The sequence below is a fragment of the Chondrus crispus genome, genomic scaffold (assembly GCF_000350225.1).
Source record: "Chondrus crispus Stackhouse genomic scaffold, scaffold_33, whole genome shotgun sequence".
Taxonomy (NCBI): Eukaryota; Rhodophyta; class Florideophyceae; order Gigartinales; family Gigartinaceae; genus Chondrus; species Chondrus crispus.
Genome location: NW_005179241.1, coordinates 238,264 through 252,955, shown reverse-complemented (window position 1 = coordinate 252,955; position 14,692 = coordinate 238,264). Strand labels below are relative to the sequence as shown.

The 14,692-nt window shown below is 51.8% G+C and overlaps 5 protein-coding genes; 2 read left to right on the top strand and 3 right to left on the bottom strand.

Moving 5' to 3' along the window:
* Positions 1–4,527: 4,527 nt before the first annotated feature.
* Positions 4,528–6,765, bottom strand: CHC_T00005977001 (hypothetical protein). XM_005717796.1 is given in 4 exon segments: positions 4,528–5,549; positions 5,550–5,652; positions 5,833–6,596; positions 6,597–6,765. The coding sequence occupies 2 exon segments, from the start codon at positions 6,594–6,596 to the stop codon at positions 5,550–5,552; spliced, it is 867 nt and encodes a 288-aa protein (XP_005717853.1). The 5' UTR covers positions 6,597–6,765; the 3' UTR covers positions 4,528–5,549.
* Positions 6,766–7,660: 895 nt separating this feature from the next.
* On the bottom strand, positions 7,661–8,212 carry CHC_T00005976001 (hypothetical protein). Its single transcript, XM_005717795.1, has one exon. It carries the CDS (start codon positions 8,210–8,212, stop codon positions 7,661–7,663), a length of 552 nt encoding a protein of 183 aa, XP_005717852.1.
* Positions 8,213–9,098: 886 nt separating this feature from the next.
* On the top strand, positions 9,099–9,527 carry CHC_T00005975001 (hypothetical protein). The gene has a single exon (XM_005717794.1). It carries the CDS (start codon positions 9,099–9,101, stop codon positions 9,525–9,527), a length of 429 nt encoding a protein of 142 aa, XP_005717851.1.
* A 1,411-nt stretch (positions 9,528–10,938) lies between these two features.
* On the top strand, positions 10,939–12,062 carry CHC_T00005974001 (hypothetical protein). The gene is made up of 4 exons (XM_005717793.1): positions 10,939–10,965; positions 11,147–11,349; positions 11,471–11,900; positions 12,015–12,062. The coding sequence occupies exons 1-4, from the start codon at positions 10,939–10,941 to the stop codon at positions 12,060–12,062; spliced, it is 708 nt and encodes a 235-aa protein (XP_005717850.1).
* Positions 12,063–12,065: 3 nt separating this feature from the next.
* CHC_T00009145001 (Protein transport protein Sec24-like) overlaps positions 12,066–14,692 on the bottom strand; it is a 2,918-nt gene continuing 291 nt past the window's right edge. The window contains 2 exon segments of the mRNA XM_005717792.1: positions 12,066–12,403; positions 12,404–14,692. The exon segment at positions 12,404–14,692 is cut by the window's right edge and continues 291 nt beyond it. Of these exon segments, the coding sequence (XP_005717849.1) occupies positions 12,404–14,692 (2,289 nt within the window). The 3' untranslated portion in view covers positions 12,066–12,403.

Sequence of the window (14,692 nt, the reverse complement as noted above, 5' to 3'; positions counted from 1 at the left end):
AAGTGATGATTTTTCATTTTGCAGCATTATCTGGCAGTTTTTGTGCGCAAATGCGCGCAAAAACATGATTTAATGAAATCGCTTGTTTTAAGCAATAGTTTTCGAGGGTCAGCATATGAACCCTGCCTTTGCAAATTTTAGTTGCGCCTTCTAGCATATATAATATGTATATATGTACGCTTGGTGACGGAAGTGCGTATGACGAAGGCGATCGAGAAGCAGATTGAAGCCTTCAAAAAAGGGATTCTACGAGCTCATTCCCTACGAAGACATTAGGATCTATAACGAGCTGGAGCTGGAACTACTCATGTCCGGGTTGCTTGACATTGGCATGGCTGATTTGAAAGCGAATGTGGAAAATACAGGCTAGCTACACTGCCGCATCACCGCAGATCACAGCCCCCCCCCCAACTTCAATCCGCTGCAAGATCTTGCAGCGCGTCTACAATTGCATACGTTTGACAATTTCTTACATCCACCACTTCGCACACCGCAGCAAACCTTTCCAGATCCTCTCAGGCGATTGATCCCCTGCCCGCCACGAAATACGTTCCCTCGTCCTCTCTCCCACAGCTCTTGCTTCACTGCGCCATGCAATTCTCCTCTTTCAGTACAGCCCCGTCACCTTTCCAACATACATCCACATGTGCCCCTCAAATTCACCGCAATCTACTAACCCTCGCCACACTTGAAAATTTCAGACCTTCTCGTCACCACAAACTCCCTGCCCCAAAACATCCACAATCACTAGACTTTCATCACTACTTCCTGTCTACTATCAATGCTTTTCTAGCATTCTCCCTCGTGGCAAAACTTCTTTTTGTGCACATTCATTTTCGTCTACCTGTAAATTTTCTCCTCCCAACTCGGGATATAATGTCGTTTGCACACTACAGCTTACGGCTTTGCGATAGTACATTTCTCGACTCCCCCAAACTTCCTTATCTACGCTGTCCGCAACTCTCTCCGCTGTCGCCCTCCTTTGCCACTTGAACAAAACACAGATACACAAAAACTCTTCATCATATCTGCTATACCTCATCAAAGCATGGAGGCATCGCCGAAATCCTCCAAATCCTTTCGTTCTTCCAAACTCAAGCTTCGCCGCTCGATGGGCCATCGCAACGCATCATCAAAGTCATTTGTACATAGAGATAAGGTTTTCATGCCGAATGAACTAACTATCCCCCAGCCGGAAGACCGGGGAGCCTCCGTCCCTGACATCGTCATTACTCCTGATTCCATCCTGTCTCCGTTCGAGAAAATCAAAAAAAATTCCGATCGCAAATATGCCCACGGGCACCCCGTCATCCTCCCCGCCGCGTACGGAGAATTCGGACCTATCTTTGATGTTTTCGCTCTCTTTCAGAATGCCGTCAGAAAGCAAATTCTCCAAGCTTATAACATGCTCGAAGTCTTGCTACGGTATAAATATGAAGTCACGCATAAGCATACGGAGATGTTCTTCGACTGGTTTGATACATTCGAAAGCGTCGTGCTGGTGCTATTCGAGGTGGAGCATTCGCAAATTTTCCCGTTCCTAAATGAGCACGGTGTGAGCTTTCCGACTTCTTTGTCGATCGAACATCGCAAAGCAGTTTACGAAGACCTCAGGCAAAAACTGGAACGCGTCGCAGGAATGCGGGAAAGAGTTCTTTTGCTACCGCCTGGTGAGTGCATACCCCGTATACGTGACGTCTTGAATGAGTTCCTGTGTGGGATTATTCAGTACTACAACAATCAGACCTCGGTGCTGCCACGCATTATTTTTTTAGCAGATATGGATGGGGAGGCGGAAAACACCATCTGGCAGAGGTTTATCAATGCGCTCCGTGCCAAGCATAACTATGCAGTCTCCCTTCCTTTCGTGGCGCATTGGCTTAACCCAACTCAACTGAAGGCATGGAAAGCTAAGTTTCTGGGCTCCATGCTGAGTGTGCGATTCGAACAGTGGTGCAGAAAGTACGATATTACGCATGGAGCCGTACCGAAAAAATTATCAAAGATCCTCGCGTCAGGAATCGTCGTCGAGGAAGTCTATTCGCCCCCATCGATCCTTTTTTCATCCAGATCCTCGTATGGGAGAAGGCAATCTACCGTTAGATTCTGATATCCGTACAGAAAAATTTGAGTGGGTCGCGAAAGAAAGCGAATAGTAGTTGATTTAGAAAATCAGGTTTTGTTACACCTGTACATGTACACGTAGAGAGCGTATCGGTTTATGTCGGATAAAGACTGGCGTTAATGGAGTTGCTACTTTGCAAAAACAAGGGAAAACGCAAACAATTTTGAACTCTGGATTTTCAGTGTCTTCATTGGAAAGAAAGAGAAAAATGAAGTTGACGAACGACTGTATCGAATCTCAGCATGTGGGACAGAGCGATCTGTTGCTTGAGCCGCCTTTAAACCTTTTCTTTGGCGCAACTCTGGTTGCTTGAGCTCATGTTGAACTTTCTACAGTCATGCCTTGTTTTTAGCTACAGGGGGGGGGGGGGGGGGACTTCCATTAGTGCCACATTTGCTAGTGCCACCCTCCCATTAATGCCGGCCAGACCCACGTACACGAAAAGTGCCACGTGTCAGGGGACCGGGTGTTATGCTGCCGTCTGTCTATCGCGCGTGAAAACATGTGAAAGCGGCTTCTAAGCCCGATCCTATTCACCGAATAGCGTTCACAGACCTTAGCTTGTCCTCCTTATGGATCCGGTTCCGGAAATAAAAAAAGCAACGCGCTATCAAGTGATGAAGATGGGAGCGCAGAGGACGCGAGCGAGAGAAGGACTGTACCCTCTGTCGTTGAGATCACGGAATTGTTTGGAGAGCTGGAAGTTTTGGCGACTGAATGCCAAGGTTCAGACGCTGTATCGTATCTGAGGTCGGCAAAGCGCGCGTTTCTCACTGCAAAACACGATAGAGACCCAACGCGGAGCATGCAGACGTTAATTACCGAGTGCATGAAAATAGATGTGACGACGTCAACTATTAATGCCGTCTCCCAATAGTGCCATTTTTGGGGTCTCGCACGGGGCGGCACTAATGAGTAGGGTCCACTGTACTGTAGAGTACAGTAGGTACCCCTCAATAGTTCGCCCCCTTGCCAGGACCCACAGATACGAACTATTGACAGAACGAACTATTATGCTCGCCTTGCTGACAGTTTTACGGAGGGCGGTGGCGACCACAACGGTCTCTGCGAGTACACGTGTACACGTCTGAAAAGGCGTGACACTGTCCGAAAGGCGAACTATTGACCAAGCGAACTATTGACTTGCGAACTATTGAGGAGCCCCCCCCTACATCGCTCTCTGGAAGAAATTATGGAGTGTTTTCTTGTAATAATTTAGGAATGCCGTTATTTTTGATAAGCTCGGCCAACGCGCAACTGTTCCCACCAAAAAAGGTCATTGCTGTCTTGAACATAAGAAGAAATAAAGGCCCACGAGCCACTCTGTTTTTGATCCTGGTATTGTCATCTTTTTTGTCGCAGGAAAGTTCCGCTCAGCTTCTTGAAGCCCTTGCTTGAACAAGCAAGGGTACCACTGCGATCTTTGGGTGCCAAAAGTGGCCTTCGCTAGAGGTGCTTCTAACAGTGCAAAAAAAATTGATTTGAGTTCACGCTCATTGCACGGCAACTCAACAGAGAAGTAAGGAAGCCATCTTCACAAAACAAGCAAGCATTAGAACAACTTTGTGTCATGGAGTGGTTGGGCACGCAGAAAACGCTCGGAAGCACGCCTTCGCTTCGAAAGGGGCATTCCATGACCCGTCTTCTGGACTCCTCTCTGGTTCTTGTTTTCGGTGGGGAAAACGACCGTGGGGAAGCGCTGAACGACATGTGGTCTTGCCATGTTGACCGCATGGAATGGCGCCGTATTAGGTACAAGGATGGCCCTTCACCGGCGCCTCGCATTTTGCATTCAGCAACTGCAATATCGTCAACGGCAATGGTGGTCATGTTCGGTGATTCTGTGACGAGAGAGTCCCCAACAAAGCAGAGGCCGTCTCGGGATGTTTGGGCCTTTGACATTCGCGACCATTCATGGCGGGAAATAAAGGATGAGAAGACGCAGATTCCCGCCCGCAGCTGTCACACAGCAGTCTTCGGAAACGGTTTAGGCCAAGTGCCAGCCATATATATATTCGGTGGATTTGGAAATGGCGAGCATCTGCACAGCGCTGTGTATAGACTGCGAATTAGGGATTGGCAATGGGAATGCTTGCCAATTGTTGTGAAAGATGCTTCTGGAAAGGATCAAGTTGTTGCTGGGACAGATTTGCATCCGAGTTCGCCTGCGTCATGGCACCAGAGTTTCCCAAGTCAACGAGAATCGCACGTTGCCCTGTGGCTCCCGGGACTAAACGGCATGATGATCTACGGAGGTGACGGTGGTGTCGCACTTCTGAATGATACTTGGTTATTTGTGCCGTCAGGCAGAAAGGCGGGAACATGGAAATGGCGGAAACTGACCTTGGAAGCCGCGAGGGGAAAGCCAGAGAACAGGCTGCCATTATGTGCCGGCCCAAGCGTAATAGCGTTGCCCACAGAAAAGACTCAGGTGCTCATGTGGGGAGGGATTTTACACAGCGAAGAACTGCTAGCACCTTCCACATTTTTCCTTATAGATTTCGATGCAATGCAAACAACGCGACTAATCGCAAACGGCATACATCCGAGCAACGGCCGAATACTTCACGGACTCGTTCGGGCGGGTAGCAATATATATCTCTTTGGGGGATGTGACGGGATGGGTCATATCAAGGAAGGATTAGAAGTGGCAAGGCTGTTGCCAAACTTGAAATCTATCGGATTGCGAGCAACAGATTTCGGCCCAGAGGCAGCTGGCGTGGCAGCCGGGGGCAAATCAGGGCGCCGAGGAAAGGGCTATTCCGCTGAGAATGGCGGTGAGAAGGGAGAACCTGACCCGAGTATGCCATTGATGGGACCTTCATCAATTCCAAAAGGAACACCTCTTTCGGGACGTATAATTGAAGCTACGGACTTCGGGTACTTTGTGTCGGTGATCATTAACGGAAAGCTGTACAAGGGTGTCCTAGTAGCCAATCCACTCAAGAATGGCGATACAGCTCCAGGAAAAGAAACTACAGGCCAAACGGCAGTCATGCAACATTCAAACCGAACCCCAAGGAAAGAAAATTACGGCGAAAGTGCTAGGACTGCGATCCCAGCACGAAAGCGACAGCGGCTAGACCCGATCGCTGCGCAACTGCCAGATTCGCCACAAAAACGGGTCGTAACATCGAAGGATGAGGTCATCGCGATTGACTGACTCGCCCCGTTCACGACATTTGGTAAGTCTTGTGAAGCGGAGATGGCCAGGAAGAGACAAGTTATCTTGGCCCATCGCGTCGAGGGTAGTTTGGAATCACGGAATGCAGTTTAGAGATCGCCCCTAATACAGAGGTGGACAGCAGGCTGTTGAATGTACACATTTTAATCACCTCGTCGTTTCCGCAAACTAATCGTCATACTGCCGATGAACGCCTGCAGTTCCTCTACTCTATTAAAGGTTCGACGATGGAGGACCGCGTTAGAAAGCTTTTCGACTCCGCAACTCGTCAACCGAGAATTCACCGGGTCCAGTTAGTATCAAGAGCAGTAATCCGCCCATTATCGAAACAGTTTGGAAAAACCTGAGAAGAAATAGACATACAGGGCAAGGCGCAAAATGGGAATTCAGGTAAACGGTTAGAATCTAACAAGTGTGGTGGCCGATTTTGTCGCACTGGGACTCCGCAAGGGATGACATGCATGTGTAGCATTTTGATATAACGTAGGCGGTTCGCAGACTGACGAAGTGAGGATTGACGTACTCGTATTGCATGATCTGCGAGACGTAGGAGCCCGAAACAGACCAGAAGGCGGATTGGATGATATTGTGGGCGAGGTAGAGGATTAATAATATACCGCCAGAGATCTCCAGTTGATATCCGACGAGCACAGCAAGGATGACAGGTAGAGTAAGCACAGTGCCTACGGTCCCCATAGTGAAAGAGAATTCAATAGCGAGCAAGACGAGCAGGATGCGGGAGGCGAGCTGGAGATATGAAACTGTTGTCTTCTTGTCAGTTTGACCATCGAGCAAACCCATTGGCAGGGCGCTTCGACCGGAGGCCATACGAGTCTGGCATGTGATGAGCAACAAACTGCCCGACAAGCACAGGTTTCTGACTAGGAAGCCCACATTACCCGAGCCGATCGGAGAATGTCTGCCGTAGAGGATTTGTTGGTACGCGATGCATGCGATGAGAGCGTACGCAGCGTAGTTTTCGTAAGCACCTCTTGCGATCTTCTTTCGCCCAAGGATGAAGACAACAGCCAGAAACGAGACAACAATGTTGATGAGCAGCATAAAGGTGGCAATGAAGCCAGGAAGCATGTACTCGTGTGTCAAGAAGTCGACTTGGTGGCGCATCTCGAAAAGGATACGGACGCCATCTTCGACGAAAGTGGAGACGAGGAGGACGCGACAGATTGTTGGAAGATACGGAGCCGAAAGCTTGCGTACGCGGCGCACTGTGGCAATAGCGTTGCGGGCCGCCGGTGGAAGATTTGATATGTTCATGGGTTTGGACATCGGAGTAGGGAGAGTCGGGAGTGTAGCTGAGCAAGAGGGTCTGCTGGGTAAGAGGTTTGTTAATAGGAGTAAAGCAGGTAGAGCAGGACGAGTTGCATTTACAAAGCCGGAAGGCGGGGGTGCATTCGCGGAAGATATGGAACAAGAGAGCCGGAAAAGGGACACGGGGAAGTAACGCCGGTCGGTTAGGGGGAAGGGCAGGGAGGAGGAGGGCAGGTGAAGATGAACGGCGGGGCGAAACCATACTTGGTTGAAACGGTGAATGCAGACGCACTGGATGGCAATTCTATAGGTGGACAAGATGCACCAATGGGGTGGAGGTAACGCAACCAATCATAAGTCGATGATCAGTCAACTCGCGGAGATGGCGTAATGATTGGTTGAAAGAACACATATCCAGCGAAGCTAGCACCTCGTCATCATTAACCAAAAAAGGAGCTTCCGTCGGGTAAAATGATGCCGAATTGTCTTGCCCCCATGCATACCAGGAATATAGCAAGTGCCACCCCCCGCATGAGCACGCCGTGTCACTCTTGACAAACATTAGCGCACGAACTTGTTCACGCTGATGTCAGCATCAAGGGGAAGTGACCAGAGGCTGGATCGGGTGTCTGGTTGGAGGTGACATAGCGAAGCTCTTGGGAAGGGAGAGTATGGCTGTCCTTCACTATCACACCGTTCCGGAGTCGCTTACTCCCTCAGGCGGCAAACACTGAGATCATACTTGTGTCGCATAAGAGGCGTCCGCGACAAAGGCCGACTCGCGAGAAAAGGTAGCGTATGCGACACTCGACTAGATGGCACAGCGGAGGTGTTGCCGAATGCCGACTCCCAGTACCGAAAGAGCATGAGCTGCGGAACGCCATGGTGTCAGGGTCATCGATGACGGAGGGCTTGTAGGCAATTGGGGCAATGACCGATTGAGTGCCGGCCGGTGAAGTGCAAGCTCAGGTCTGAGATGCGAATGCACGCATCACTAGTGTCTATCGGACCATTGTCCTCATGTGAGGACATTTATCCTCATATGAGGACAGTATTCGACCTATTTTATTCTTGACTTCCGCTTACCCGACAAGAGGCTCGCCGGTGCGACGGTCTAAGCGGATCGAAGTGCCGACCGTGCGGGCGAGAGCAAGGGCTTCCACGAGTGTGGCTTGCGAGACTGACGTAGGAGCTGCGAGTGCAGCGCGGGCGACAGCGAGAATGATGAGGAAAGGTCCGGGTCGTGCCTGGACACGTGGCAATTGCAGGAGCGGGCGAGGCGCGACAAACGGAGAATTGGAAGATGCCGGCTGTTCAGCGAAAGTGGGAGGCAGCGAGCCGCGCGCAGCGCTTAGATGCAGGATGGAGTGAGGAAGGGGACGAGGCAGGGCAGCAGCAATGGTGGCCCAGCCACGCGCGGGCGGGAGCGGCGAAGTGAGGCGGGAGGAGTGCGAAGGAGGTTGGGCGGGGAAGACCTGAGCGGCAGCAGCGTCGCGGAGAGCGGATGCAGTGCTGGCGCGGGAATTTTCGGCCCCGCTGAAGCTCGAGTTTCCGGCGTCGCTCGCCCTGGGCGTAGTCAAAGCCGCCGATGCCGCATTGATGACGAACGAGACAAGGTTGACGGCTTCATGCATAGGAGAGAGAAATCGCCGCCGAAATTAGTGTGGCGAAAGATAACACATGCTGTTCTATAAATATGGGACGAAAGACTAGCAAAGTCCGCAACTTCCCTTGCGCTCGTGGCCAAATGGATACGGCGCCTCTCTCCGGAGGAGGAGATTCCGGGTTCGAATCCCGGCGTGCGTAAAATTTCTTAATTTTTGGTTAAATTGTGTCTGGTCATCGCCCACTCATGCGTGGTGATGGCACTTCACTCACAGACCCTAACCCTGTGCGCGGCTTTCGTGACAAATTTTTTTGGGCCTTTCGGGTTTCTTTAGCATAACTCCAGTTTCAGACTGACTTAAGATATGAAACCAAGCCGGTTGGAACCGCAACGCCGAGACGTTTGTATTGATATAAACAGATTCCGTCGTAGGGCAGTATTTCCTGCGACAGGGCTGTCTCAATAAACAGGGGTTGGTCCGATAACTGAATCGGTCCATAACGTCACAATGGCAACAAATTTTGTAACTTTAGTCTACATCGTATGCGGCATTTTTTCATACTTCGCACAATTTTCTTGACCCTCAGATGATAACGTGCCACTTTCCTCCTAAATTAACTCAAGGTCTCCTTGGCCTCTGCATTGTCACCTATTTCGTGCCGACTGCAAGTGCCGTACAGTGACTTGAGATGCCCAACCGCACCATGAGAGACAGTCTCGTTCTGTCTCAAATGTGTCCGCTCCCGCCCGCGAACCTATTCTTTAACAGACCCCTCACACCCGCGCCCCGCAGCTCCCTCCAAACCTCTTCCATCCCCATCCACCCGCCCCGCATCCATCCGCATGATTCCATCCACCCGCTTCATCCTCGGGAAACAAGCCGGCCATTGCTCCGATATGGACGCTTCGAAAACATGATCCCACCGCATCACAACCTGGCGCTTGTACTCGCCATCTTGGCAACCCTCGTGCTCACCTCCACCGCTCAAACCCCCCGCCCGGCACTGACAAAGCAAGCCTTTCGCAAGCTCCTCAAACTACGCTTCCTTCCAACCATGTCCCACCCCCCCCCCGCCACGTCTTCCCCGTCTCCTATCTTTCATCCCCTCATCTTCATACCCGGTTTCCAAGGCACTCTCCTCTCTCAAGGCTCGCGTCCTCTCTTCCTCACCCCTATTACACCCTCTACCTACACTCAGCTGTACACGATCCTACGCACTATCCCCTTCCTCTCCCCTCTCTCTGTAGAATATCCGTCCTCCACATGCGCTCCTTCCCCACATTCGCATATCTGTCACTGCCACCCGCTCCCTGTGCTACGCTCCCAACCGCTATCAGCATAGTCCCTTGCCGGCGAGGCGGCGGCCTACCTGGACGAGCTGCGCTCACGGCTGACGACGCAGCAGCGCGCGTACGAAGCCCCGAACGACGAGTTTGAGGCAGCGGTAGACGAGGCAGCGCGCTGGGTGGGAAAGGGGGCTGCTCGGTATATGATGCCGGATGCCGTGATGGAGGCGTTTGCCGGAGAGGTCTCGGTGCTGTTGTACAAAGAGATGTAAGGTATACGACAAGGTACGTATTAAGGTAAACACATGTTGTATATCGCATGCGATAAAAGACCACCCAAAAAAGAAAAAGGCTTAATGCTGCAATCGGTAGGGGGACATGACCCAAAAGAGGGGGAAAAAAGAGACTCTTGTTTTGTAAAAATTTTGGTTCTTCGTGGGCTTTCCGAGATCTAATTTTTGTTGGGTCATTCTGAGATTGGGAGGGGGACAAGGTCAAAATCTTTGACTACGAAAATCATCCCTTTTTTTGTGAGCATCAAGACACGTAGTCGTGTGCCTATTGTTCTGATCTGATCTCTATCGGATTTCTAATTTTATCACTGAGCCAAACGGGATTTTGGCGCGGGCGACCGCCCGCTCTCACAATGGGTATTTGATCCAGAGGACCCCACCCCTGGCACTCTCCCGGCCTTACCTCCGACTTTCAAGCACCACCCTATCCAACCCCGTGTTCTCTATTGCTGCGCATCTCCTTTCCTCGTGGAGCTTTGCAGCCAGTTGAACCGAGGTAATAATCGAATCTAAACACCACATGTGCACTCTATGTGCACGCCATGTGCGCGCGGTCTTTTTCGGCGCGGCGTGTTTTTCCCCCGATCGAGGTCCTGCGGAACTCGCGAAGCCCAGTACCTACATAAATAACCATCTTGCCAGTTGGCAGGATGCCGACCGGACCCGGGAGTGACGAAACTTCTCAGCTCACTCTGCAGACAGCTCGTTTTGCGATGCTGCACTGGGGAAAGACATGGAAAACACAGCTACAAGTTGTGTCTGACCCAGGTCCGGTCGAAGCGCGCTAGCCCATAACACCGCGTTAGCATAGCTGTCCTTTGCAGAGCCGTTGGACACCCTGTATTGAGCTGAAGGTGCTGACGCCAGCCGGATATGTCCAAACACTGTCATGACCAAGCAGTGATACAATCATAGTGACTACATGCGTTGGCGAGCTGGCTGTATTCTTTAAGCGCGTCGCGCACTTGGTACGTCCCCGATGGAAACTCGGTTCCCGCCCAATCGGGCAGAGTCCTCTACGTCACATGTGCACGCGTCCAGCTGGGTCACTACGTCTACTGCCAGTGTGCGGGCAGTGGTCCTTTGCACGCTCTTCAGTGTCACATCCCTGATGTCGTGATTGCGCTGGAAGCGCGGTCCCGTTGCGTTCCCTCCACGTAGCCTATCCGGCAGTATGTACGGTGGTGCATGGTTCGAATACGTTGCACAATCCATTGCACCGATCTGTGCCTTCGCCGATTGCCTTTAGCAGGGTCCAACTCGATGCTTGGTTGGAGCTTTACATGTTTATCTACTCTGTATACTGTAGAGACTGGCGGGGGTACAATCAATATTTTGGTTTTTTTTCAGCACCATACAGCTCTTCCTACTGAACAGCACAGACCCAACAGGACCACGATTACGAGACGCTGCATACCAGATCCCAGCCTCCCTGCCATAAATACCGCCGGCTTTTCTTTCCGAGCGCCGCTCTTAATTCCTCCTCCCGACTTGTTTCGGTGCTTCAAGTTCTTTGCTTACGCGACACACTCACAATGTCTGAAGAAGCAAAAAACAGCGTACCAGAAATCACCGTCGGCACGGGGTAAGTAGGCCTGTTTTCACGCTGCGCTCTCATACGATCCTCACCCCAGCAACGACTAAAGTTTTCTTCCGCCTCCGATATTTCCTACTCGCGTGTGCTCTTCATATTTCAAACACTGCAGAGGTTTCATCGTAGCTGCAGCGACTGTCGGCATTCTTATCGCCTTTGTGCTTAGAGCTATCCTCAAGTCTGTGACCAAGCCTGCGGCAGGCAGTGGCAGTGAATCCGAGATGCAGTCGTCCGCTGCGACTCAAAGTGGCGTGGTAACCGAGTCGCAGTTGAAAGATGCCACTGGAGAGGATGACAAGCCTCTGTACATCGCCGTGAAGGACCCCTTCGGCTCCAGCGTGACTGTTTTCGATGTGAGTGGAGGGTCTGACTTTTATGGTCCCGGAGGCCCGTATCATGTATTTGCAGGAAAAAACGCAACCCATGGTCTCGCGAAAAGTAGCACCGACGCTGCTAAGGTATACGGTGATCTCGACAAATTGACAGAGAGTGAGAAAGATACACACATGCAATGGTACCAAAAGTATGAATCCAAATATCCTGTCGTTGGAAACCTCGTGGGGGATGACTCAAAGCCTGATGAAGATATCGCCTCTACGATCACGACCGAATCTAAGAAGGACGCCTAAGATACTAGCATTTTGCATTGCACCAAGAATCGATTTAGTCTAGAAACGACGTTATCTGTACTTTACGCGCGCTAAAAATTTGGGGCTAAAGCTCTTTACTCTTTGAGTCCATCTATTCGGCTACAACTTAAATAGTTACTGAGTAGTCAGTCAGTCAGGACACAAACCCACCACATCTCTTTCAACTGGCATGAACTACACACCCGTTACCTGCCGCCAGTGGAACGCGAAGTCATGCCACCATGATTTCGGATTGTGCTACAGACCTCAACTTAGCAAGATGCTTCGTCTACCTGTGGCGCCCGGCGGCCATCCATCCTTATCAATGATTGGGGGCCCAGCATTAGATGAGAAAGTCAGGCCCCCTACCTGCCTGTACAATACAGGAAAAGCAATGCATACTGTAGCCGAAAGATTTACTTTCGTGATGCAGCTTGGGAAACCCTTCTCTGGATCTCCAAGAGGAATTCTCTATAATTGACCGAAGCCGCTGTGCGGTCTTCTGTCATTAGCGCTTCGACCCGTGGTTGCATGCGCTGATCCCCAGCAGGGACAACGTGGAACGGCAGTGACGCTTTTCGCGCAGCTCGGACCATGCTAATTGTTCTATATACGTGAGCTATTGCTCCCTTTGCCGTGTTCCCTCTTCGCATCAGCTCAACTGCAAGGAATCGTGGATCAACAGGACCAGTCACATTACTTCCGAGAAGCTCGGTCGTAAATCGCTGTATGACAGCCGCTCCCATCCATAAGATGATGCTTCTTCCATCATCGATGACCGCCCCTGAATCAGATTTCAAGGAAGCAACGGTTGCCGGAGCTCCATCGGGGTATTTTGCTTGTTTCTCATCAGGAAGAGAGGCTCCATAGACTGGAATGATGGTCGGATACAGTAATGCGCTGGTTTCGGCGACGTTCATCACCTGGACATCTTGCACAAGGGCAGATTTGTCGTCAAACTTGTACAAGAAAGCCCCACAAGCATCTCGGCTTAGTACGGGTGATTTCGCGAGACCATGCATGTACAGTGGCAACAGATTCATTGAATCTGGAAGTAGTAATTGGGTATTACCGACAACGGCTGGGTACTGGGTCTGGCAAACTTCTCGATACTTTGCCAACGACTGCACGACCTTCTCGGTGAGGTTCGTTTTCAACTCATCCAGCTTGCGATCCTTCATCCCATCAGCTGCTTCGCGTGCGAAGATGTTTGCTGTTGCGGGGGCGTCAACTCGCATAAACATATCGACCAAAGAATTCGTCACCGGAGCTGTCACCGTGTGCACTCGAATCCTCCGCTCCCCGCTCGTAGTAGTATACAATAGGGCAACTTGCAAACAGAAAGGCAGGTCGCCTAAGCTGCTCTCATCAAAGTTAAACTGGACGGCATATGCTTTGTCCGAGTCGACACTCGGCATCGCCAACAAATCCGTTGATCGCACGAAAAAGCGACCACTGAAACGAGAGCATCTCACGCTTTTCGTCGCTCTGATGCGCATGACTGCTTCAAGACCCGTTTCACGCGCCAGGACCCTGTTCACGGCGAGTTGTATACGTGGAGCATCTTTTGGTGCGTCAAAGTTAGGGCAATGAAACAATTCTCCGCCGGTATGCTTTGAGAGCTGAGAGAGCGTCGCGACATCCATGTAGTGGCCTGACGGGGGTGGGCAGAGAAACAGATCGCACGCAATTTGGCACTTTGACATAGTCACTGCCATCTGGCGGTAAATGGAGGAATCTGGACGCAGCACAGCGCGCTCCCTATCTGTCCCCAGCAGAGAATTGTCTCCCCGCTCACGCAACGTACCAGGACCTGCAGTTGGCCTGGACGCCGCTAGAACAATCATTTTCCCTCCCACGTACTCCATGGCGTGTTGCGCACCTTTTAAGGCTGCACCCAGGCACGACGCTCCAGACATCAGCCCCTTCGTGTTGGCAGCTGTGCTCGCAATCATGTCCAGAGCTCGTTCGAAACAAGGCCGACAATCATCCAGCTGCCCGAGAATGCTCGCAGGCGTCGGCAGAAACATATCCGAGATATCCGACACAATGGACACAGACGGCTCCGCTGAGTCCCCAGGTCGCAATGCATAAAAGTGCACAGACGCATCAAACGTAATGACACCGACGCGCGTACGCCCCTCGCTCGGCATGGAATCGATCGAGCGCTTAATCCCCGCTACGGCGGCCTCCAGCGCCCCCGAATTAGCGGCAGCCGGGGTGACCTCGAGCACGAACAAATAGACTGGCGGCATCGGCGGACGGACCATATACTCTGCCGGGGCGACAAACTCGACGGTCCCACGATGCAGCTCCGGCCTCTCCGCGGCGTCCCGGCGCTTGCCATACTGATCCAGCGGGGCGAAGTAGTCACTCGGGACGTCATTACTATACGCGCACATACTGCACAACCACCTCCTCCCGCCATCTCTGAACGCGCACGAAAAGTTAATATACGACCTGCATCTCCTGCAGCGAATAATCCCAGCATTCCCAAAGTTAACGACCGGGACTTGCTCCACCGAAGCGAGCGGCTGCACGACCGCGCCGAGCGGCATGGCGTACTTCTTCGCGAGCGCGATGGAGAGGGGAAACGCGCCGCACGCGAGGCGCACGCACCGCGGGCTTGTGGGGACGAAGATCTCCTTCGGGCAGGCTGCGGGATCGACGGCGAGCGCGCGCGCCGACTGCGGCGACAGATCGGG